The following is a 26,560-nucleotide window of genomic DNA, read 5'->3' on the forward strand; positions in this document are numbered from 1 at the left end:
AACAGAAATAACAATGCAATTTGCAGCAATTACAATGGAATAAAGGCAAACTACCCTCCTATCCCCCCCTTTAACTGTCCCACACTCTATATATATATACACACACATACAAGACAGACAAACAAGAGGTGTACAAAAACATAAGGATTAAGGTAAAAAAGGTAAGAGTCCTTGCTTTTGATGTTGAAGTCTTTGCAGTAGGCTGTCCTCTCAGCACCCTCAGTGATCAAAGTCACTGGTGTACAGTTGGTGATGGTCTGGTGGCAGCAACATTCATTCAGTACTCACAGGCAGTAGTATTTCCACTGTAGTCTCATTTTGCCTTTATTAAACTGGGCCTTCAACTCAAAGATCCACCTTTGAGTCTAATTTTCTCTTAAGACTCATTGGGCGTGATTCTCCAACCCCCATGCCGGGTGGGAGCATCACGTGAGTGCCAGGCGATTCCCGCCACGCCGCCCTGGCACCCGCACGCGATTCTCCCACCCCCCCCCCAAAACGGCGTGCCGCATTTCACGACAGGTCGCTCGGAGAATCGCTGCTCGTTCCTAACAGGTGAGCGGTGATTCTCCAGCCTGGATGGGCTGAGCGGCCTGCCCAATCCGACGGGTTCATTCCAGCGCCAACCACACCTGGTCGCTGCCGGCGTGAACAGCGCGCGAACGCTGCGTGTGCGGCCTGTGGTTGTGGGGGGGGGGGAGGGAGGATCGAGCACCAGGGGGGTGCTCAGTAGGGGTCTGGCCCGCGATCGGTGGGCTGGCGTCTCTAAAGGACGCACTCTTTTCCTCCGCCGCCCCGCAAGACATGGAGGATTGATCTTGCGGGGCGGCCGCGGGGAGGACAGCAACCGCGCCGCTGGCTGTGTCATTTATGCGGCGCCGCTTTGATGCCCGGCGCGCGTAATTGACATGGCGCCGCTCCTAGCCCCCTGGGGGTGGGAAATAATGGGGGCGAGGAGCGGCCTCCGACGCCGGAGTGAAACACTCCGGTTTTCACTCCGGCATCGGCACTTTGTCTCCCATTGGGAGAATTTCGCCCAATGTCTCAAATCAAACCCAGATTCCAGCCTGAGTTTCAATCTCAATCCTTTGCAGTTTCAACAAAAAAACATTCAGCTTTACTGGGTAAAGAGAAGAGTTCTTACACTGGGAGCGAGATTCCCTCTCCCACTGCTCCAGTTTTCCGGTGTGACACACCTCTACCAGCAGTGAGATTCTCTGTCCCGCCAGCCGGCCAATGGTGTTTCCCATTATGGGCAGCACCATGCCGTCGGGAAATTCCCTGGACATGGGTGCGCTGCCGGCGTAACAGAGAATCCCAACAAGTGGAGAATCCAGCCCTGGATTTTTAGAGAGATTTCATCATAACAGAGAGAAAGAGAAATAGAGATCCTTCTTCCAGCTTCTGAATCGAAAGAAAAACTAAACAACTCAACCTTATTGAGGAGGGATCATCCCAGAGAAATTAGAATCAATCACCACAGGTTATCGGCAAAGCACAACCTTTCGAAGCATTTCTAGCCTCATGCGGTTCCTGTCCTGAGAGTTTTTGATGGGGATAGTACAGAAGGAGCTTTGCTCGATATCTAACCTCATGCTGTACCTGCCCTAGGAGTGTTTGCTGGGTACACTTTGGATAGAGATTTTCTCTGTATCTATCACCATGCTGTGCCTGTGCTGGGAGTGTTTGACAGTGATATGGTACTTGTTTTTCTCTACATGGCTGATAGAGACATTGACTGTCCCATGGATTTAGACAAGATTACCAATATTCTCAAATTTTCTATTCCAGATAAAACTGGACAGGAAACAGATGGAGGAAGGTGCTCAATAACTTCGATACATCTCGGACTGGCTGCCCTCATTGTCTTAATCTTCACATTGGCAATTGCAATTGGATTGCGAGTCCATGGTAGGAAAATGAGCCTCACACTGTAACTGTGACAGACAGGGGAGGGGAGACAGAACTGAACTCAGTTATTTACCTTCACGCTGTCAGTAAGCAGAGGTATTTTGATCTTTGAAGTAAGTTGTGGCGCATTTCCCCAAACCATCTGTTTGCGTTGTCAATTTTAAAGCGACTCGCAGCAAACTCTCTTCAGGGTTAAATTCGAGGTATAGTTTACTCATACATTCAAAGCCAGGGTAGTTCTCAGAAATTTTGAACGGTTGGAAAGTTACAGCACAGAAGGAGGCCATTTGACCCATCTTGTCGATGCCAGCCTGAGGATACCCAGGCGTGCTTTGAAACCTCACTTTCCTGCACCCGGTCCATGGCCCTGTAGCTTGCAGCACTTAAGGTGCAGACTTAAAGAGTTTATTGTCCCGGCCTCCACCACCAACTTGGGCAGCGAAGTCCAGACTCCTGCTATCCTCTGCTTAAAAATGTTCTTCCTCATGTTCCCTCCGCACCTTCTGCCACTTAACTTGAATCTATGTCCCCTGGTTCTAGAATTCTCCACCAAGGGAAACAATTCTCTCCTGCCCACTCTATCTCTTCCCCTCATAATTTTGTACACACATAACTCTGTGCACACACACACACGCAGACATAAGATGGCAAGAGAGAAGAGATTTTACATCTTTCAAATATTTTAAATAAGTTACCACAGATATGGGTATCAGTTGACGTGAATAACAGAGTTCAGAATCTCAGAGCCCAGTGAGAACACCTTCACGGATGAGTTGCTGTTCAGGTTGGATCAGTCAGCCAAAACGTGATTCACAGAATTAGTGTAAAGTTGAGGGGACACAGCGAGATGAGGTTGCTCAACACCAATAAGGATGAGGGAATCGATTTTGCTGAGTAAAAGATATTGGAAATTGTAACAGAAAATACAGCAAAAAAGTTTGAATCATATCATATGTATCTGCCATTTTTTGGCAAGATTCAAATAATTAATGTGCAAAAAAAGTAATGTTAGATTTCAACATTATATGTTTTTTATTTCATGTCTTAGGGATCTGCCAGTAATATTACCACACTCCTCATTGTAACACACTGATATATCCCACACCCTTCACTGTAACATTCTAATATACCTCACACCCCTCACTGTCACTCTGATATAGCCCACACCCCTCACTGTAACATTCTGATATACCCCACACTCCTCACTGTAACTCTCTGATATACCCCACACCCCTCACTGTAACACTCTGATATACCCCACACTCCTCACTGTAACATTTTGATATAGCCCACACCCCTCACAATAACATTCTGATATATCGCACACCCCTCACTATAACAAACTGATATACCCCACAGCCTTCTCTGTAACACTTGGATATATGCCATACCTATGACTGTAACACACTGATATATCCCAGAACTCCATCACTGTAACACTGTAACATTCTGGTATATCCCACAGACCTCACTGTAACACACTGCTATATCCCGCACCTCTCACTGTAATAGACTGATATATCCCATACCCCTGACTGCAACACTGATATATCCCACACTGCCCTTAATCAATGGGCAGCACGGTAGCACAGTGGTTAGCACAGTTGCTTCACAGCGCCAGGGACCCAGATTCGATTCCCAGCTGGGCCACTGTCTGTGCGGAGTCTGCATGTTCTCCCCGTGTGTGCGTGGGTTTCCTCCGGGTGCTCTGGTTTCCTCCCACAGTCCAAAGATGTGCAGGTTAGGTGGATTGGCTATGCTAAATTGCCCTTAGTGTCCAAAAAATAAAAAGGTTAGGTTTGGTGGGGTTACTGGGTAAGGGGACAGGTTGGAAGTGTGTGCTTAAGTGGGGTGCTCTTTCCAAGGGCCGGTGCAGACTCGATGGGCTGAATGGCCTCCTTCTGCACTGTAAATTCTATGATTCTATGATCCTCAGTGTAACACTCTGATAGATCCCACACCCCTCACTGTAACTGTCTGATATATCCCACATCCCTCACTGTAACAATTTCATATATGCCACACCCCTCACTATAATAATTTCATATATGCCACACCCCTCACTGTAATAATTTCATATATCCCACACCCCTCATTGTAACAATTTCATATATCCCACACCCCTCATTGTGACAATTTCATATATCTCACACTCCTCATTGTAACACTCTGATATATCCCACACCCCTCACTGTAACAATTTCATATATCCCACACCCCTCACTGTAACAATTTCATATATCCCATACACCTCACTGTAACACTCTGATATATCCCACACCCCTCACTGTAACAATTTCATATATCTCACACCCCTCACTGTAACAATTTCATATATCTCACACCCCTCACTGTAACAATTTCATATATCCCACACCCCTCACTGTAACAATTTCATATATCCCACACCCCTCACTGTAACAATTTCATATATCTCACACTCCTCACTGTAACAATTTCATATATCCCACACCCCTCACTGTAACAATTTCATATATCTCACACCCCTCACTGTAACACTCTGATATACCCCACACCCCCACTGTAACAATTTCATATATCCCACACCCCTCACTGTAACAATTTCATATATCTCACACTCCTCACTGTAACACTCTGCTAGATCCCACATCCCTCACTGTAACACCCGGATTTATCCCACACACCTCACTGTAAAAATCTTATATATCCCACACCCCTCACATAATACTGATCTATGCTACTCTGCTCATTTTTCCCCCATCTCTATCTCACAGCCTTATCGGTGAACAAGGAGTGTGACCGTGCTAATCTCTGCAACGACACCTCAAATGAAGCACAGCTCAGACTGACAGATCTGAATGCGAAGCTCCGAGACTGTGCTAGGCGTCACAAACTGGCTCTCAAGAGAAACAACTCATTATGCCAATTCCTAAACATCCATTCAGGTTTGTAGATGTGTGGAGGTACTAATCAAATAGTGTCTGATTAACTACATCAATGGCTTGAGAGGGGCTAAATTTGCCCGCTCCTGTTCCTGTGTAACAGGCTGGAGAGGGGCTGAATGGACGTCCTCCATTCCTGTGTAACAGGCTGGAGAGCGGCAGAATGGACCTCCTCTTGTTCTTTTGTAACAGGCTGGAGAGCGGCTGAATGGACCTCCTCCTATTCCTGTGTAACAGGCTGGAGAGGGGCTGAATGGACCTCCTATTCCAGCATAACAGGCTGGAGAGGGTCTGAATGGGCCTCCTCCTATTCCTGTGTAACAGGCTGGAGAGGGGCTGAATGGACCTCCTCCTATTCCTGCATAACGGGCTGGAGAGGGGCTGAATGGACCTCCTATTCCTGCATAACAGGCTGGAGAGGGTCTGAATGGACCTCCTCCTATTCCAGTGTAACAGGCTGGAGAGGGGCTGAATGGACCGCCTCCTATTCCTGCATAACAGGCTGGAGAGGGTCTGAATGGGCCTCCTCCTGTTCCTGTGTAACAGGCTCGAGCGCGGCTGAATGGACCTCCACATGTTCTAATGTATTTCTCTGATTGAATTCTTTATTATTTCTCAGAGTCTCTCTGTCCGTGTGGCTGGCAAGTTCATAACCAGAACTGTTATAAATTCTCAATGGATAGAAAAGACTGGAACACGGCAAAACAACAATGTGAATCCCTAAACTCACACCTCATCATCATAAATACACCAGAAGAACAGGTGAGAATAATGCCAGCACCTGTCAGAATGAGTTAGAGAGAGAATCTCCCTCTGTACTGTCCCCATCAAACACTCCCAGGACAGGTACAGCACAGGATTAGATACAGAGTAAAGCTCCCTCTACACTGTCCCCATCAAACACTCCCAGGACAGGTGCAGCATGGGGTTAGATACAGAGTAAAGCTCCCTCTACACTGTCCCCATGAAACACTTCCAGGGCAGGTACAGCACGGGGTTAGATACAGAGTAAAGCTCCCTCTACACTGACCCCATGAAACACTCCCAGGACGGTTCAGGACAGGGTTAGATACAGAGTAAAGTTCTCTCTACACTGTCCCCACCAAACACTCCCAGGACAGGTACAGCACGGGGTTAGATACAGAGTAAAGCTCCCTCTACCCACCTGGCCTGGTACATCATGGGTTTTATATAGAGTTCAGCTTTCTCCACTTTCCCCATTAAACATACATAGAAAATAGAAGCAGTAGGAGGCTATTCGGTCCTTTGAGACTGCTCCACCATTCATTATGATCATGGCTGATCATGAATGTCACTACCCTGATCCCGTCTTCCCCCCCATATCCCTTGATCCCTTTAGCCCCAAAAGAAATTCCTTCTTGAAATTTTTCAACTCACTACTTTTTGTGGTAGCGAATTCTGCAGGTTCACCACTTTCTGGAGGAAGAAATTTCTCCTCACCTCAGTCCTAAAAGGTTTACCCTTTATCCTCAAACTATGACCCCTAGTTATGGACTCCCCCACCATCGGGAACATTGACCGGGATTCTCCCATCCTCCATGCCAAAATCGCACTCGGCGCGAGGGCGGAGAATGGGGCGTCAGACCCGGGATCGCCTTCCCTCGATTCTCCGCGGATCGGAGAATCACCGCCAGTCGCGCATGGCCAACGCGGTGCCGGTCGGGGGCCATTGAAAGAGGCCCCCGCAGTGATTCTCCAGCAACAACTGGCCATGTTCCCGCCAGCGTGGTGATTCCCTCATGGTTCCACCCTGCGGGCACTCAGAGTGGCGGGTGCGGACACAGTCTGCGGCCGCCCTGGTGGGGGGCAGGGGGGATCCGTCATCGGGGGGGCCTCCAGGATGGCCAGTGTTTTGATCGGGGGCCACCGATCGGCGGATGCGCGCGATCTGGGAGATGCCTATATTGTTGGGGTTGGTTTGCTGTGTGGGTCCCCATGTTGCGCGGGAACGCTGCTGCAGGCGGCCGCCGTACGCATGCACGGACCCACGACCGGAAGTGCAGGGTCCCCTATCAGCAGCGGTGCTGCGTGGTCTACTCTGGGGCCCTGCCATCCCCCTTCAAAACGGTAAATCATTCTGCACTTTCTCCAGGACAGTCCAGAGTGAATCGCGCCCGTTTTCTCGCGGGCGTGGAGGACATAGCCCCATTTGCTGAGAATTCCGCCCATTATTTCTGAAGCTACCGGTCTAATTCTGTTAGCATTTTATAAGTTTCTATGAGATTCCCCCTCACTCTTCTAAACTCCAGTGAATATATTCCTAACCAACCTAGTCTCTCGTCACGTGACAGTCCCGCCATCCCAAGAATAGTTGTACTCCCTCCATATCAAGAACATCCTTCCGCAGACAAGGATATCAAAATTGCAGGTGTGGCCTCACCAATGCCCTATACGACTTTAGAAATATATCTCTATTCCTACACTCAAATCCTCTCACTATGAAGGCCATCATACCATTTGCCGTTTTGCTGCCTAATAGTCCCAGGACAGATACAGCACAGGGTTAGATACAGAGACACACAGAGATACAGAGCTGTGATGTGTGATTTGAGGCATTTTTGTTTGTGCTGCAGAATTTTATTACAGAAATTCAAACAAAACTGAACGAGAGAGTCTACTTGATTGGCCTAACGGATCAAGAGAGTGAGGGAAACTGGACCTGGTTGGATTTCACACCAGTGGGGTGAGTACTAGTATCATATGGGGAGAGAGAGGTGTTGTGTTACCTGCGTGGTCGATAACACATGTTACTCAATCCTTGGTTGATAGTGAGGCCCTCTGAGTCTTATTGAAGAAGACTCAAACTCGTCCAGTAAAAACAAAGATTTATTGAGTAACTATAACAATAAGTGCATGAGTTCTTTACCTTAACTTGGAAACTAGTCAGAAGGTTAACAAGGTTTAACAACAATAACTAAATGTAACTCCACTAACTATCTAAACTATTCTGATATTACCCTGTTCATAGTACATCCAAGAGAGAGAGAAAGAGAGACCCAGTGTGGCTGCTTTTTATACCCCTGTTGGTCCGGCCCTCTAGTGATCATGTGGTGCTGCTATTTACCCTATTTACATGTGTACATGCACCTGCAGAGATCACTACATCCCCCCTTTTTCTGTATGGTGTAATGAAAATTGAACAAACATAATGAATTCAGTCAACTGGGGACAGATAATACAAGTAATGCAATACATGTACAGTATGTGATGGTAATGATGACTGTACAAAGTCAATCAATGTTTAAAAAGTTCAATCTTAACGAAAAGATTTGTGGGGCGCGATTCTCCGCTCCCACGCCAGGTGGGAGAATCGCGGGAGGGCCGGGCAACTCACGACATGCCGCCCTGGCACCCCCCGCGATTCTGCCACCCTCCCACCACCCACTCGGAGTATCGGCGCTCGCCGCTTTTCACGGTGACCGGCAATTCTCCGGCCCGGGTGGGCCGAGCGGCCTGACGTTCCCGACCGGTTCACGACGGCGGCAACCACACCTGGTCGCTGCCATCGTGAACATGGCGCCAAAGTTTAGTTTGTGGCTTGTGGGGGGCGGAGAGGGGAGTGAGCACCACGGCCATGCTCGGGAGGGGACTGGTCCGCGATCGGTGCCCACCGATTGTCGGGCCGGCGTCTCCAAGAGACGTACTCTTTCCCCTCCGCCGCCCCGCAAGATCAAGCCGCCACGTCTTGCAGGGCAGCGGATGGGAAGACGGCAACCGCGCATGCACGGGTTGGAGCCGGCCAACCTGCGCATGCGCAGCTGACATCACTTAGGCGCCGCCATCGCGTCATTCTCGGCGCGCCGCCTTGACGCAAGCGTCAAGGCCCAGCGGCCATGATTTACGGAGCACCGCTCCTATCCCCCTGGGGGGGGGGGGGTGAATAGGGTGCGAGGAGCGGCCTCCGAGGCCATCGTGAAACTCGGCCGAGTTCACGACGGCCCTCCCGATGCCGCGCGGGAGCGGAGAATTCCGTCCGTGAGTCCAGACTGTATGAATTTGATCAGGTTGGTTGATTTCTTCTTCTGTTGTTGAGGTGGCAGTGTTGATGTCGTCATTTCATTGTGAACACCATCAGTGTTTATGTCTGTACGTGAGCACATCATGAGATATCGGAATGGTCGAAGTAGTTTATTGTCAGTACCGGACGTTCTTTTGTGCTTGCGGTATTGACTCCGTATGTCATGTTTTTTGCAAGCTGGGTTGGTTGATTGCTGCAGCGCAGACACGAAATCACGAGATCTGTTGTCATGGAATGTAAAGTTTGTAGTCTTACTCCTGTTTTGAACAGTACTGGAACATTGTCCTTTATGTGTGGAGTTGTGACATGATATACAGGTCATTGTTTCATTGGTGTGGTTTGTGTGATTTCTGCCTCTGTTGATACCGCTGTTGGTATTGTTGTTGTTGCGGTTTTGCTCACTGACTGTACCATGTTTATTATTCGAGTCATACTCAAAGGTGTTCATGTCAGTGTCCTTTATTTGGAGCCAATTTTTCGATGAGCGTATCTGTACATGCAAGCCGAGCTCTGTCAGTCTCGCTGTAATCTTGCACACCTTGTCTGCCTAGTGTGATCACTTTGTCACTGTTTTTATCGACAGTGGGTAGACATTTAACATCTTCTCGGTGGTGACGTGGGCTGGGTAGACTTTCATAGTCTGCTGCTGGCTGCTCATATAAGGCAGATAGACCATCATAGTCTTCCTCGCTCACGGCTGTCGCTCCGGAGTCTTTGATTGCGTCCATTCTGGAGCCTGCCAACAAGCTCGCTATGGAGGCTGGTGTCACTACCTCAGTGGAGTCGATCTGTGCTCTCTGCGTGGCGTCGCCTTCTTCTAGGATATTTGACATGTGGCTGTCATCCATTGTATCGACGAGCTGCCATGTCGTCATGGTACTGGATTCCTCCACCATGAGACGCATATTGAACTTGGCACCCATGTTGCTGCTGCAACGACCATCAGAACCGGAGAACTGATCCATGGCTGAGCAAATCATCGCTTCTTGTCAAGGATGTGTCATGGTGCTCCATTTGTCCAATGAGGAACTCATCTCCTGAGCAATCATCGTCAATGAACAAATCTTTTGCTATGGATTTGTCATTGTGCTCTTCACTTTGGGTGTTGCAAACAGCATGTTCCAGGGTGCTGCAGCAGTGAACTTTAACTGTGAGTGGAGACTCGGGGTTCATTCTGTCGTTGGGGAAAATAATTTTCTGTTTTGTAACTTTAAAACCCTTGTTGTTTACCCTCGGGCATTTCGGATGAGGAGTGGTGACTGTTATGTAAGGTTCCTCAGTTGCTACAACTGTGTCCACGCCGTATGAGTCGTCATAGGCTAGATCGTCATTTTCTGACAGGTAATCACTGTATATTTGTTTGCCTTCCATAGATGCCACGTTCCTCATGTCGCAGGGCCTTAGATTTTGTCCCGTGGAAGTCATATATAGCACAGCTCGACATTTGAATGCATAGTGGTTGTATCTTCCACATCTCAGGCACTGTTTGCCTAAAGCTGGACATTGCCCTTTTAAGTGGGAGTTTCCGCAGTTAGGACACATCATGATGCTGTCCCGCCACGCTCGCGCATGCGCAGTAGTGTTGTCAGCTGGTTCCAGTCTCCGTGCGAACGGCGCATGTGTCTGGGCCACTTCCAGATTCGCGCCCGCGGGATTGCTGGTGGAGAAGAGCCTTCTAGATGCCTGGGCCACCATTTTGACAGATCCAACCTCGTGGTGGAGGCCTTGTTCCCGGTGAGTAAATTGTTGATATTGTGCTTCAGCGATTTCGTGAGCAGAGCATTTTTGTACGGCCATTTCAAGAGTAAGGTTTTTGTGCTTCAGGAGAGATTTTCTGAGTCCCTCATCAGAGATGCCACTGACAATTTGGTCTCTGATGAGGGAGTCACGGAGGTTTTCATAATTACAGGATTGGGCCAGCAGCCTTAAGTCAGTGACAAAACTGCTGAACGATTCTCCTGGTCTCTGTATACCCCTGGTGAATTTAAAGTGTTCAAATATCTCATTAACCTCCGATTTGCAGTGGGTGTCGAACTTTTTTAGGATTACGTCCCACTTATCCTTGTCCTCCCCTTCTGCATAGTTAAATGAGTTATATATCTCCATGGCCGGTTTCCCTGCCGCAGCTAAGAGGTATGCTATTCTTTTGGAATCTGGCGCAGCGATCATTTCCTTAATTTCCAGAAATAGATTAAATTGTTGAAGGAAAATTTTCCAATTATACTGGAGATTACCAGAGGTTCTGAGGTGTTCTGGAGCTGGAGGTGACTCCATCTTATCAGTTTGTGCCCAAGAGAGCCGAGTATTACGATGCCTTCCTCGGCCGAATATCTTTTCTGAATTATTTTCTTGTCTCTTCTTTTTTTTTCTTTTTTATTGTCAAACCTAATCTAGCTAGTTTCTGTTTTTGTTGTTAAGGCCAACACTCGTTGGTACCATGTTGTATTACTTGCGTGGTCGATAACACGTGTTACTCAATCCTTGGTTGATAGTGAGGTCCTCTGAATCTTGTTGAAGAAGACTCAAACTCGTTCAGTAACAACAAAGATTTATTGAGTAACTATAACAATAAGTGCATGAGTTCTTTACCTTAACTTGGAAACTAGGGATAAGGTTAACAAGATTTAACAACAATAACTAAACATAACTCCACTAACTATCTAAACTATTCTGATATTACCCTGTTCACAGTACACCCAAGAGAGAGAGACCCAGTGTGGCTGCTTTTTATACCCCTGTTGGCCCGGCCCTCCAGTGATCAAGTGGTGCTGCTATTTACCCATTAACCCCTTGTGAACATGCACCTACAGAGATCACTACAAGAGGGGCAGTGGGACTAGTTTGGGATGGATACAGAGCTGTGGGGAGAAAGCATGGCAGTAGGATTAGTTTGGGGATTCATACAGCGCTATGAGTAGAGAGTGAGGCAGTGGAATTATTTTGGTATTGATGCAAGGCTATGGGGAGAGAGTGACTGTGGGATTAGTTTGGGGATTGCTACATGGTTGCGGGAGAATGTGGGGCAGTACAAATTGTTTGGAGAGCTATGGGGAGAGAAAGGGGAAATTGGATTAGTTGGGGATTAATAAAGGACTATGCACAGAGTGCAGGACAGCGGCATTCATTTGTTATTGGTACAGGCCTATGGGGAGAGAAAGGGGAAGTGGGATTAGTTTGGGATTGATACAGGGCCCTAGTATTGGAGCGAGACAGTGGGATTCGTATGCCATTAACACTGGGATATGGGGAGAGAGTGGGACAGTGGGATTAGTATGGGATTAACACAGGGATATGGGGAGAGAACAGGGCAATGGGTTTCGTTTGTAATTGATACAAGGGTATGGGGAGAGAGTGGGATAATGGGATTAGCTCTGGGTCTGATACAGGCTATGGGGAGAGACCGGGACAGTGAAATTAGTTTGGGATTGATCCAGGGCTATGGGGAGAGCGTGAGACAGTGAGATAAATTTGGGATTGATACAGGGCTATGGGGAGAGAGTGGGGCAGTGGAATTAGTTTGTGATCAATGCAGGGCTATGGGGAATGAGCGGGGCAGTTGGATTAGAAACATAGAAGATAGGAGCAGGAGGACGCCATTCAGCCCTTCGAGCCTGCTCTGCCATTCATTATGATCATTACTGATCGTCCAACTGAATAGCCTAATCCTGCTTTGTCCCCAGAACACTTGGTCCCATTTGCCCCAACTTGCCATTGAATGTATTCAATGTCTTGGCCTCAACTACTTCATGTGGAAATGATTCCACAGGCTCACCACTCTTTTGGTAAATAAATATCTCCTTATCTCTGTTCTAAATGGTCAACCTCGAATCCTCAGACTATGACCCCTGGTTCTGGACACACCCACCATTGGGAACATCTTCCCTGCATCTACTATGTCTAGTCATAGAACATGGAACACAGAATTTACAGTACAGAAGGAGGCCATTCGCCCCATCGAGTCTGGAATGGCCCTTTGGAAAGAGCGCCCCACTTAAGCTCCACACCTCCACCCTTAACACAGCAACCCCACCTAACCTTTTGGACACTAAGGGCAATTTAGCATGGCCAGTCCATCTAACCTGCACATCTTTGGATCGTGGGAGTAAACCGGAGCTCCCGGAGGAAACCCACGCAGACACGGGGAGAACGCGCAGACTCCGCACAGTCAGTGACCCAAGCCGGGAATCAAACCTGGGACCCTGGCGCTGTGACACAACTGTGCTAACCACTGTGCTACCTCTGCTGCCTCCTGTTAGAATTTTATAAGTCTCTATGAGATCCCTCCTCATTCGTCTGAACTCCAGCGAAAGCAATCCTAACCTCGTCAATCTTTCCTCATACATCAGTCTCGCCATCCCTGGAATCAGCCTGGTAAACCTTCGCTGCACTCCCTCGAGAGCAAGAACATTCTTCCTCAGAGAAGGCAACCAATACTCCAGGTGTGGCCTCACCAAGGCCCTCTACAATTGCAGCAACACATCCCTGTTTCTATCCTCAAAACCTTTCGCAATGAAAGCTAACCTACCATTTGCCTTTTTTACAGCCTCCTCCACGTATATGTTTACCTTCAGCGACTGGTGCACAAGGACACCCAGGTCCCGCTGCACACTCCCCTCTCCCAATATACAGACATTTAGGTCGTAATCTGCCTTCCTGTTTTTGCTTCCAAAGTGAATAACCTCACATTTATCACTCACCCAACCTGTCCAGTTCATGCTGTAGGATCCCTGCATCCTCCTCACAGTTCACCCTCCCACCCAACTAGGTATCATCTGCAAACTTTGAGATGTTACATTTTGCGCCAAATCATTAATATATATTGTGAATAGAACATAGAACATAGAACAGTACAGCACAGAACAGACCCTTCGGCCCTCGATGTTGTGCCGAGCCATGATCACCCTACTCAAACCCACGTATCCACCCTATACCCATAACCCAACAACCCCCCCTTTAACCTTACTTTTTTTAGGACACTACGGGCAATTTAGCATGGCCAATCCACCTAACCCGCACATCTTTGGACTGTGGGAGGAAACCGGAGCACCCGGAGGAAACCCACGCACACAAGGGGAGGACGTCCAGACTCTGCACAGACAGCTGGGGTCCCAGCACCGATCCCTGTGGTACCCCACTAGTTTCTGCCTGCCAATTTGAAAAATGACCTGTTAAATCTTTCTCTTTGTTTCCTTTCTGCCAACCAGTTTTCTATCCACCTCAAAACACTTCCCCCAATTCCATGCGTTTTAATCTTGCATGATAATCTCGGAACTTTGTTAGGTGCTTTCTGAAAATCCAAATATACCGCTTCGATTTACTCCCCTTTGTTACTTCTACTGGTTACATCTGTTTGACTTCTTAAAAGAATGCTCGAAGTCGTCTCTAGGTTAACTGATGCTTTATTGTGCCCCACAATAAACTACAGTGGTACTTGAAAATATACTGCTTTACTTGTCTGCAACTAGGCCCAAAAGACTTGCATCTCCACAGTTGAGTTCCACCTCTTGTCTCTTCCACCCTCTAGCTCCAACTGGCCGAAGGCGGAGCTTCGGCGTTCCTCCTATTTGTCCCCGCGCTGCCCCCTGATGGTACTTGTACACACACAGGCGAGGATCACCACATCCCCCTTTTTCACTTTTTTTTTTTTTTCTTAGCTGCAGAGCTGTAACAAAACACAAATGTAACAGTTAGGTTTATATACATATATATATACAACAGGGCAGGGCCATGCATGTGTCAGTCCATGTTTACAGGTTCAGACGGTCAGGTGCACGTCTGATCCGAGTGGACCTCCTGAGTGGGCATGGAGATCCAGGGTCGTCTGTGTCCATGTGGACATCTGCTGCTGGAGTGTCAGGATGATGTATGACAGCGTCCTGTAGGTCCAGCGTGTCCTGCCGATCAAGAGTCGGAAAGACCCGTGGTCGAGGTGTGACTTTAAGAAGGTCTCTCCGATTTCGTCGAACCATTGTGCCAGCGTCCAACCGAACGATGTAGGACCGCGGCGATGTTTGGCGAAGGACCACGGCCATTTTGGACCATCCTCCAGCCGGGTTTCGCAACCTCACCGTGTCGTTGCTGGCCAACGGCTGCAGTACCTTGGCCTGCTGGTCATAGTGCTGCTTTTGCACTTGACGTTGGTGACGCATTTTATCCAGGACAGGCGAGTGATCAGGATTGGTGAATTGTAGCGCTGGTAATGTTGTCCGTACGTCCCTGTTGAAAAGCATCTGAGCTGGTGATAGTCCCGAGCTCAAAGGTGACGATCGGTACGACAAGAGGGCCAAGTGTACGTCGGATTTCGAGTCCTCAGCCTTGCTGATGAGTTGTTTAACTATGTGGACACCTTTCTCCACCCTGCCATTTGATTGCGGAAAGTGTGGACTCGACGTTATATGCTGGAAATTGTAGTGCTTGGCGAAGTCCGTCCACTCCCAGCTGGCAAAGCAAGGACCATTGTCGGACATGACCGCCCGTGGGATGCCATGCCTGGAGAAAGTTTCTCTGCAGGCCTTGATGACGGCTGCGGCTGTGAGATCCGGGAGCTGCAGGACTTCCGGAAAGTTGGAATAATAGTCAATGATCAGAACATAGTTGCGGCCCATGGAGTGGAACAAGTCAATGCCCACTTTGTCCCATGGTAACGTGGCCATCTCATGCTGCTGCAGTGGCTCCTTGCATTGCGCCGGTCGATGTCTTTGGCACGTGTCACAAGTGAGCACCATGTTTGTAATGTCCTCGTTAATCCCTGGCCAGTAAACAGACTGTCGCGCTCTCCTTTTGCACTTTTCGGCACCAAGGTGCCCCTCATGAATCCTGTGAAGGATGTCCGCCCGGAGAGCCGTAGGAATGACGATCCTGTCGTTTCGCAGTATGATGCCATCGACCACGGATAGTTCAGTCCTAACATTTTGGAACTGTGGGCACCGCCCCTTTGGCCAGCCATGTTGCAGGTTGTGTAAGACTTGGAGGAGGGTAGCGTCCTCCTGTGTTGCCTGACGAATTTGCTGTAGCCTTTCGTCCGTTGCCGGGAGCGTCTCCTTGCACCACTGTGCATGAGCTTCCACATCATTGATGGAAGCCGGTGGCGGGTTGTCAGCGTCCATGGCTCGTGATAGTGTGTCAGCTATCACAAGGTCCTTACCAGGGGTGTAGACCAGCGTGAAGTCGTACCTTCGCAACTTCATCATCATGCGTTGTAGGCGCGGTGTCATATCATTTAGGTCCTTGTCGATGATATTGACCAGCGGCCTATGATCCGTTTCCACGAGAAAAGTGGGGAGACCGTACACATAGTGGTGGAATTTGGTCACCCCTGTGATTAGCCCTAGGCACTCCTTTTCTATCTGTGCATACCTGCACTCTGTGACAGTCATCGCCCGTGAGGCGTAAGCCACTGGGACCCAGTCCGACTGGTCGTTCTGTTGTAGGAGCACAGCACCAATTCCACATTGACTGGCGTCAGTGGAGATCTTGGTAGGTTTTGCCGGGTCAAAAAATGCGAGCGTTGGAGCTGCCATCAACTGGTGTCTCAGATCATCCCATTCATCTTGGTGAGCTTGGGTCCAGGCAAACTCCGTGTCCTTCCTTGTCACGTTCCTCAACGCCGTTGTCCGTGCTGCCAAGTTCGATATGAATTTACCAAGGAAGTTGACGAATCCGAGGAACCTTAAAACCGCTTTCTTGTCCTGTGGTCGCTGCATGCCCTGAATCGCAGCGATCTTCTCAGCGTCCGGCGTCACCCCATGCTCGGATATAGTGTCGCCCAGGAAGGTCAGAGAGGACTGTGCGAAAGTGCACTTGGCTTGGTTGAGCTTCAGTCCATACTGGTGGATCCGCTGGAAGACTTGCTTCACCCTCGCAATATGGTCTTCCTCTGTCGTGGACCATATTATGATGTCATCCACATAGACACGGACGCCTTCGATGCCTTCTACCATCTGCTCCATAACCCTGTGAAATATTTCGGATGCCGATATGATGCCGAAGGGCATCCGATTATAGCAGTACCTTCCAAACGGCGTGTTGAAGGTGCACAGCAGGCGGCTGGACTCATCGAGCTGCATTTGCCAGAACCTCTGTGATGCATCCAGTTTGGTGAAGATTCGAGCTTGTGCCATTTCGCTCGTGATCTCCTCGCGCTTGGGAATAGGGTAGTGTTCCCTGCGAATGTTCTTATTGAGGTCCTTGGGATCTAGACAGATCCGGAGTGCACCCGACGGCTTCTTGACGCACACCAGCGAGCTGACCCAGTCAGTCGGCTGTGTGACGCTTGAGATGACACCTCGAGTTTGGAGACGCTGAAGTTCGGCTTTTAACTTGTCCCGCAATGGAGCCGGCACCCTCCGTGGGGCATGAATGACCGGTATGGCATTCTGTTTGAGCAGGATCTTGTACGTATAGGGCAGTGTGCCGATGCCCGAGAAGACGTCAGGGTAGTCGCTGAGTAGCAGTTGTATGTCCTCGGCAATTCGTGATGCTGCAGCCGTGTTCATGAAAATCCGCTGAATCAGCCGCAAATCCTTGCAGGCTTGAGCACCGAGCAGTGAGGACTTTTTGTCCTCTACAATTTCAAAGCGGAGTTCTGTCATGACTGTTTGGTTGGCAACTCGTAGGTGGCATGATCCCTTTGAGACGATCTGGTTGCCGTTGTAGTCAGTGAGCTTGCATGCTGCAGGTAACACCTCGTGCGTCCCTGGGACGGATGCGAGATCTTTGCTCGTCAGCAAGTTTGCTGAGGCTCCCGTGTCCAGTTTGAAGGTGATGGGGAAGTTATTTACGTGCACCATGGCAGTCCATTCGCTTGCCGAATTGATGGCATGCACGTGACGAGGTTTTGTCGTCAGGTCCTGTGGTTCCGCTGTGGCATTAATAATTCCAATGCTGTACTTGTGCTCCCAGGAGTTGAATTCCTCATGGTCGGAATAATTGTCACCGGGTGCCTGAGTGTTCATGACATCAACTGTGCGGACCTTCATGTTCCCGTGCCGTGGCATTGAGGAGTGAAATTTTGCTGTAGACTGACATTGGGAGGCGAAGTGATTCATTTTTAAACACTTTCTGCACTTTTTTCCTTGAGCTGGACATTGCCCTTTTAAGTGGGAGGAGCCGCAACAATAACACGTCATGACGTCATGCGCATGTTGCGTTCGCGCATGCGCAGTGCGGTTTTCATTCCAAGGCCGGTATTGCGAGTAGTGCGCATGCGCGTGTCGATCACTTCCGGGATCGCGTCTTTCAGGACGGTGCGCATGCGCAGACGGGCCGGAGAACGGAAGAGACGGCCTGGAGAACGGAAGAGACGACCTGTGAGGGGAAGCCACCATCTTTATATCTGCCTCGTGGTGAGTGTCTTTCAATGAATGCTTTTCAAACAACTCGTGTACCTGCTGCTTTTTCTGCTCATGTAACAAACATTTATCTAAGGTAGTTTTGAGTGTTAAATCGCTTTGTAGTAACAGAGAATCTCTCAGATTTGTATCAGCAAGACCAAAGATTAGCTGATCTCTAATGAGTGAGTTTGCCAAATCACCAAAGTTGCAGCCTTGTGCCAGCAAGCGTAGGTCTGTCACAAAGTGGGAGATAGTCTCCCCGTGATTTTGGAGTCTGTTACGCAGGGTGTACCTTTCAAGGATCTCACTGGATTGAGACTTCCAGTGTTCATCAAATTTCGCAATTACCACGTTATACTTAGTTTTGTCTGCAGCATCAGCAAATGTGAAAGAGTTATATGTGTCTAACACCTGCTGGCCACCTATTTTGACCAAATTTGCAATTTTTCTGTCATCAGCGGCTGTATGTAAGTCCAGAGCTAACAAATGCATCTCAAACTGTTGTTTAAACATTTTCCAGTTGGAATGTAGATTACCTGTAGTGCGCATTGGCCCTGTAAGTAGCGTGTGTTCCATCATTGCAGAAGGTCGTCTGTAGTTGAGAGGCTGCAGAGTCTGGTGGCCTGCCTATTGTTGTTGCTTTTTTTTTTTGTTTGCTGGTTCCTTTTGTTCAGAGAAGCCATTCCTGTACCATGTTTGACTTCTTAAAAGAATGCTCGAAGTCGTCTCTAGGTTAACTGATGCTTTATTGTGCCCCACAATAAACTACAGTGGTACTTGAAAATATACTGCTTTACTTGTCTGCAACTAGGCCCAAAAGACTTGCATCTCCACAGTTGAGTTCCACCTCTTGTCTCTTCCACCCTCTAGCTCCAACTGGCCGAAGGCGGAGCTTCGGCGTTCCTCCTATTTGTCCCCGCGCTGCCCCCTGGTGGTATTTGTACACACACAGGCGAGGATCACCACAACATCTTCAAAGAATTTAAATAGATTTGTCAAGCATGATTTCCCCTTGATAAAGCCATGCTGATTATTTCTGATCCCGCCACTGTTTTCTATAATGGTCCTTGATAATGGTTTTGAGAATTTTCCCCACTACCGACATTAGGCTTACTGGTCTATAATTCCTTGTTTTCTCTCTACCTCCCTTTTTTAATATTGGAGTAACATTAGCTACCATCCAATCTGCAGGGGCTGCTCCAGAGTCTATGGAATCCTGGAAGATGACCACCAATGCATCCACTATTTCGAGAGCCACTTCCTTAAATTCTCTGGGATGTAGAACATCATGCCCTGGGGATTTATCAGCCTTCAATCCCATCAATTTTCCCAGCACCATTTCTCTACTGATGTTGATCTCCCTCAATTCTTCCCTCTCACTAAATCTTGCATTCTCCAAAATTTCTGGTATCAGATTTATGTCCTCGTTTGTGAAGATAGAGCCAAAGTATGTATTCAGTTGCTCAGCCATTTCTTTGTCCCCTATTATGCATTCCCCTGTTTCTGTCTGTAGGGGACCTACATTCGTCTTCACCGATCTCTTTCTCTGCACATACTTATAGAAACTCATAGTGTCAGTCTTTATGTTCCCTGCAAGCTTACTTTCGTACTGTACTTTCCCCTTCTTAATCAATCCCTTGGTCCTTTTTTTTGCTGAATTATAAACTACTCCCAATCCTCAGACCTATTATTTTTTGGCCAATCTATATGCTTCTTCCTGGGATCGGATGCTATCTCTAATTTTGTTTCTAAGATGGATTGGCCCTCTTACCCATTTTGCTTTTGTGCCAGACAGGAATGAAGAGTTGCTGTAGTTCCTCCATGCGTTCCTTGAATGTTTGTCATTGTCTATCCACTGTCACCCATTTAAGTAACTCTCCTCAATTTATCAAGGCCAACTCACACCTCATACCTTCATAGTCCCCTTTATTAAGATTCAGCACCCTAGTTTCCGAATCAACTACTTCACACTCCACCTTGATAAAAATTGTACCATGTTATATTCGCTCATCCTTAAGGGATCTCGCACAGCCAGACTGGCAATGATTCCCTTCTCATTACACAGTACCCAGTCGAAGATGGCCTGCTCTCTAGTTGGTTCCTCCACACATTGGTCAAGAAAACCATCCCAAATACACTCCAGGAATTCCTCCTCTACCCTGCTGTGGTTCATTTGATTTGCCCAATCTATGTGCAGATTAAAATTCCCTCATTCCAGTTATTCCCTCATCACATGAATCTCTAATTTCCTGTTTAATGGCATTCCCAACATCACCACTGCAGTTTGGGGGTCTTTATATGACACCCACTAATGTTTTTTGCCCCTTGGTATTTCTCAACTCTATCCATACAGGCTCCACATTGTCAGAGCTAATATCCTTTCTAATTTACGTGTTAATTTCCTTGTTAACCAGCAATGCCACGCCACCATCTTTTCTTTTATGTCTGTCCGTCCTAAATATTGAATACCCTGGGACATTCTGTTTGCAACCCTGGTCATCCTGCAGCCATGTCTCCTTAATCCCCGGCAAGCGGGTGATGAAAATCAAGGAAAAATGGGAAGTTGAGTTGGGAATGGAGATCAATTGGGGAGTATGGATTGAGGCACTGAGAAGGATAAACGGGACCTCCTCTTGTGCAAGAATGAGCCTGATACAGTGGTGATACAGAATTTTAATCTGCACATAGATTAAGGTGGTGCACAGGGTGGGTATGACTCGGGCAAGAATGAGTGGGTTCTTTCAGGGGTAGCAGATGAGTGTGAGAGGTGTGGGCGGGGTCAGTGAATATTGCGCATATGTTTTGGGGTTGTGAAAAATTGGGAAGATTCTGGGCGGGAGTGTTTGCAGTCTTAGCCAGGATAGTGGAGGAGGGAGTGGACCCGGACCCTTTGGTGGCGATATTTGGGGTTTCAGAGAAGCCGGAGCTCATGGAGTGGAGGAAGGCCGATGTCTTGGCCTTCGCCTCTCTGATTGCACGGCGACAAATTTTGCTGGAGTGTCGGTCGGCAACGCCACCGGGGGTAGCAGCATGGTTGGGTGACCAGTGCGACTTTCTGCGGTCAGAGAAGATAAAGTATGAGTTAAGGGGCTCAGCAGGGGAGTTTGAAAAAAGGTTTGTGACTGTGTTTGAAGAGCTGTTCGTCGCAGGGGGGTGGAGGGGGTGGATGATGGGGAGGGTGGGGAATGGAAAAGGAGAAAAATCTGTACAAACATTATAGTTGATTGTTGGGAAGAATGTTTCCCGGGGTGTTTGTTTGCTGTAACCTACTTTGATACAAGTTTGAATAAAATGCTTTAAAAAAAAAGTCTCCTTAATCCCAATTATATCGGACCCATTTATATCTATCTGTGCGATTAGTTCATCCACTTTATTGCAAATGCTCTGACATTAAGGCACAAAGTTTTTATTCTTGTCTTTTTCACATTGTTTGCCTTGGTCCCAATATTTTTCACTGCACCCCTGTTTGAATTTTGTCCTTGGTTTCTCCAGTTATCACTTTTATTATTCCCCTTTCTACCTTTCATTTTTGTCATTGCTCCCTCCTTCTCTGACCCCTCACATAGGTTTTCACCCCCCTGGCATATTAGTTTAAACCCTCCTCAACCGTTCTAGTGAACACTCGCCCTGGGACATCAGCCCCTGTCCTACCCAGGTGTAACCCGTCCAGTTTATACAGGTCCCACCTCCCCCAGGACCAGTCCCAATACCCCAGGAATCTGAAACTCTCCCCCTGACACCATCTCTTCAGCCATGTATTTATTCGATTGACCGTCTACTCTGACTAGCACATGGCACATGGCAGTGATCCTGAGATTACTACCTTGGAGGTCCGATTTCTTAACTTTCTTCCGAGCTCCCTGCAGTCTACTTTTAGGACCTCATCCCTTATTTTCACCTATATCGTTTATACCAATGTGCATCACGACCACTGGCTGTTCAGCCTCCCCTCCTCCAGAATGCCCTTTACCTGCTCTGAGACATCCTTGACCCTAGCACCAGGGAGGCAACATACCATCCTGGAGTCTCGTTTGCGGCCATAGAAACGACTGCCTATTCCCCTTACAATTGAATCCCCTATAACTATTGCACTGGCACACTTATTACCCCTCCCCTCTGCAGCAGAACCAATCGTGGTTAACGAGTTTGGCTGCTGCTGTTTTCCCCTGAGGGGCCATTCCCCCGGAACAGTATCCAAAACGGTATATCTGTTTTGCAGGGGAATGGTCACAGGAGATTCCTGAACTACCTGCCTATCTCCCTTGCTCTGTCTGACGGTCCTGCCTGTGGAGTCTGAGCCTGCAGCGTGACCGCCTCTGGTTTAGCACAGTGGGCTAAACCGCTGGCTTGTAATGCAGAACAATGCCAGCAGCGCGGGTTCAATTCCCGTACCAGTTTCCCCGATGAGGCGCCGGAATGTGTAACTTCATTGAAGCCTACTTGTGAGAATAAGTGATGATTATTATTATACATGCTATCCACGATATTCTGCCTCGCGGATGCTCCACAATGTCTCCAGTCGCTGCTCCAGTTCTGAAACTCAAGCTTCCAGGGGCTGCAGCTGGAGACACTTCATGCACACATGCTGACCCTGGGGACTGGAACTGTCCCCAGCCTGCCACATGGAGCAAGAGGAGCAGACCACGCTTTGGAGCTCTCCTGGCCTGATTAGTATGGGATTGATACAAAGATATGGGGAGAGTACAAGGCAGTGGGATTAGATTGGGTATTGATACAGGGCTTTGGGGATAGAACAGGGCAGTGGGATTAGTTTGTGAATGGATACAGGACTATGTGGACAGAGCGGGACAGTAGAATTAGTTTGGGATTGATGCAGGGCAATGGGGAGAGAGTGGGGCTGTGGGATTAGTTTGGGGATTACTATATGGCTATGGGGAGAGAGTGGGGCAGTGGTATTACTTTTTGGTGTTCATACAGTGCCACGGGGAGAGAACAGGGTCGTGGATTTAGCTTGTGATTGATACAGGGGTATGTGGAGAGAGGGACAATGTAATTAGCTTCGGGACTGATATAGGCTATGGGGAGAGCACGGGACAGTGGGATTAGTTTGGGGATTGATACAGGGCTATGGCGTGAGAGCATGGCAGTGGGCTTTGTTTCGGATTGGTATAGGGTTATAAAGAAAGAGAGGGGAAGTAGATTAGTTTGAGATTGATACATGGTTATGGGAAGTGAGCCTGGTAGTAGGATAAATTTGGGAATGATACAGGGCTACGGGGGCACTGTGGGGCAGTGGGTGTAGTTTGGGACTGATACAGGGCTATGGGGAGAGTGTGGGGGCAGTGGGATTAGTTTGAAATTGATACAGGGCCTTGGGAAGAGAGTGAGGCAGTGGGATAAGTGTTTTGATTGATAGGGAGCTACGAGGAGCAAGTGGGGCAGTGGGATTAGTTTTGGGATTGATACAGAGCTATGGGGAGAGAGTGGGAGTGTGGGATTAGTTTGGGATTGATACATGGCAATGGGGTCAGAATGGAACAATGGGATTTGTTTTGGGATTGCCGCAGGGTTTTAAGGAGTTAGTGGGGCAGTGCATTTAGTTTGGGATCGATACAGGGCTATGGGGAGTCAGCAGGTCAGTGTGGTTAATATGGGATTGATGTATGGCTATGGAGAGACAGTGGGCCAGTGGGATTAGTTTGGGAATGATACAGGGCTGTGGGTGAGAGTGGGGGCCGTGCTTTTGGTTTGGGAATTATTATACAGTATAGCAATGGGGAGAGAGTGATGCAGTCCGATTAGTTTGGGAATTTATGTAGGACTATGGGGAGAGTGCAGGCAGTGGGATTATTTTGGGGACTGATACAGGGCTATGGAGAGGGAGGGCAGCAATTGTATTAGCTAGAGATTTGTAGAGGGTTATGGGGCAAGAGTAGGTAAGTATGATTAATTTGAGGAGTGATACAGGGTTTATGGTGCAAGAGCAGGGCAGTGGGATTAGTTTGGGATTGTTAGAGGGCTATGCAGAGAAAGTGGGGCTGTGGGATTAATTTGGGGATTGATACAGGGTTATGGTGCGAGAGCGTGGCTATGGAATTCATTTGGGATTAATGCAGGATTATGGGGTGAGAGTGGGGCTGTGGGATTAGTTTGGGGATTGTTAAATGACTACTATAATGATATGGATAAGAAATTCTCAATGTTGATATGTTAGAACACCAACCAGCAGGTGGCAGTAGAACTACACCACATCACACTGCAGCCTCGGGAGTCTGTGTGAGGAGCATTCGGAGATAGTCGTGTTTAGTATTAGCTCCCATATTCTAGTTGGTAACAGTTGGCAGTCTATTTGTAGTATTAGTATTGTTTTCTGCCCACATTATTGTAATTTAATCAATCTTAACTAGTCACAAACTAAACATTCTGTGGTGCACTGATCTCTGGGGATAGAGCGGGGCAATAGGATTAGTTTGGGGATTGATAACAGCATTCTGGGGATAGAGCGGGGCAGTGGGATTAGTTTGGGGATTGATAATAGTGCTCTGGGGATAGAGCGGGGCAGTGGGATTACTTTGGGGATTGATAACAGCGTTCTGGGGATAGAGCGGGGCAGTGGGATTAGTTTGGGGATTGATAACAGTTCTCTGGGGATAGAGCGGTGCAGTGGGATTAGTTTGGGGATTGATAACAGCGTTCTGAAGATAGAGCGGGGCAGTGGGATTATTTTGCGGATTGATAACAGTGCTCTGGGGATAGAGCAGGGCAACGGGATTACTTTGGGGATTGATAACAGTGCTCTGGGGATAGAGCAGGGCAACGGGATTACTTTGGGGATTGATAACAGTGCTCTGGGGATAGAGCGGGGAGTGGGATTACTTTGGGGATTGATAACAGCGTTCTGGGGATAGAGCGGGCAGTGGGATTAGTTTGGGGATTGATAACAGTTCTCTGGGAATAGAGCGGGGCAGTGGGATTAGTTTGGGGATTGATAACAGTTCTCTGGGATAGAGCGGGACAACGGGATTAGTTTCGGGATTGATAACAGTGCTCTGGGGATAGAGCGGGGCAGTGGGATTAGTTTGGGGATTGATAACAGCGTTCTGGGGATAGAGCGGGACAGTGGGATTAGTTTGGGGATTGATAACAGCGTTCTGGGGATAGAGCGGGGCAGTGGGATTACTTTGGGGATTGATAACAGTGCTCTGGGGATAGAGAGGGGCAGTGGGATTACTTTGGGGATTGATAACAGCTCTCTGGGGATAGAGCGGGGCAACGGGATTACTTTGGGGATTGATAACAGTTCTCTGGGGATAGAGCGGAGCAGTGGGATTACTTTGGGGATTGATAACAGTGCTCTGAGGATAGAGCGGGGCAGTGGGATTACTTTGGGGATTGATAACAGTTCTCTGGGGATAGAGCGGGGCAGTGGGATTAGTTTGGGGATTGATAACAGTGCTCTGGGGATAGAGCGGGGCAGTGGGATTAGTTGGGGGATTGATAACAGCGTTCTGGGGATAGAGCGGGCAACGGGATTACTTTGGGGATTGATAACAGTTCTCTGGGGATAGAGCGGGGCAGTGGGATTAGTTTGGGGATTGATAACAGTGCTCTGGGGATAGAGCGGGGCAGTGGGATTAGTTTGGGGATTGATAACAGTGCTCTGGGGATAGAGCGGGGCAGTGGGATTAGTTTGGGGATTGATAACAGTGCTCTGGGGATAGAGCGGGGCAGTGGGATTAGTTTGGGGATTGATAACAGTGCTCTGGGGATAGAGCGGGGCAGTGGGATTAGTTTGGGGATTGATAACAGTTCTCTGGGGATACAGCGGGGCAGTGGGATTAGTTTGGGGATTGATAACAGTTCTCTGGGATAGAGCGGGACAACGGGATTAGTTTCGGGATTGATAAGAGTGCTCTGGGGATAGAGCGGGGCAGTGGGATTAGTTTGGGGATTGATAACAGTGCTCTGGGGATAGAGCGGGGCAGTGGGATTAGTTTGGGGATTGATAACAGCGTTCTGGGGATAGAGCGGGACAGTGGGATTAGTTTGGGGATTGATAACAGCGTTCTGGGGATAGAGCGGGGCAGTGGGATTACTTTGGGGATTGATAACAGTGCTCTGGGGATAGAGAGGGGCAGTGGGATTACTTTGGGGATTGATAACAGCTCTCTGGGGATAGAGCGGGGCAACGGGATTACTTTGGGGATTGATAACAGTTCTCTGGGGATAGAGCGGAGCAGTGGGATTACTTTGGGGATTGATAACAGTGCTCTGAGGATAGAGCGGGGCAGTGGGATTACTTTGGGGATTGATAACAATTCTCTGGGGATAGAGCGGGGCAGTGGGATTAGTTTGGGGATTGATAACAGTGCTCTGGGGATAGAGCGGGGCAG

The 26,560-nt window shown here is 48.4% G+C and overlaps 1 protein-coding gene across 1 annotated transcript in view; it reads left to right on the forward strand.

Annotated features, from left to right (window-relative positions):
• Nucleotides 1-1,718: 1,718 nt before the first annotated feature.
• LOC119951032 (hepatic lectin-like) overlaps nucleotides 1,719-26,560 on the forward strand; it is a 107,287-nt gene continuing 82,445 nt past the window's right edge. The window contains exons 1-4 of the mRNA XM_038774066.1: nucleotides 1,719-1,911; nucleotides 4,668-4,838; nucleotides 5,455-5,597; nucleotides 7,430-7,539. Of these exons, the coding sequence (XP_038629994.1) occupies nucleotides 1,719-1,911; nucleotides 4,668-4,838; nucleotides 5,455-5,597; nucleotides 7,430-7,539 (617 nt within the window). The remainder of the gene's footprint in view (nucleotides 1,912-4,667; nucleotides 4,839-5,454; nucleotides 5,598-7,429; nucleotides 7,540-26,560) is intronic.

Source organism: Scyliorhinus canicula, chromosome 16, assembly GCF_902713615.1.
Source record: "Scyliorhinus canicula chromosome 16, sScyCan1.1, whole genome shotgun sequence".
NCBI lineage: Eukaryota > Metazoa > Chordata > Chondrichthyes > Carcharhiniformes > Scyliorhinidae > Scyliorhinus > Scyliorhinus canicula.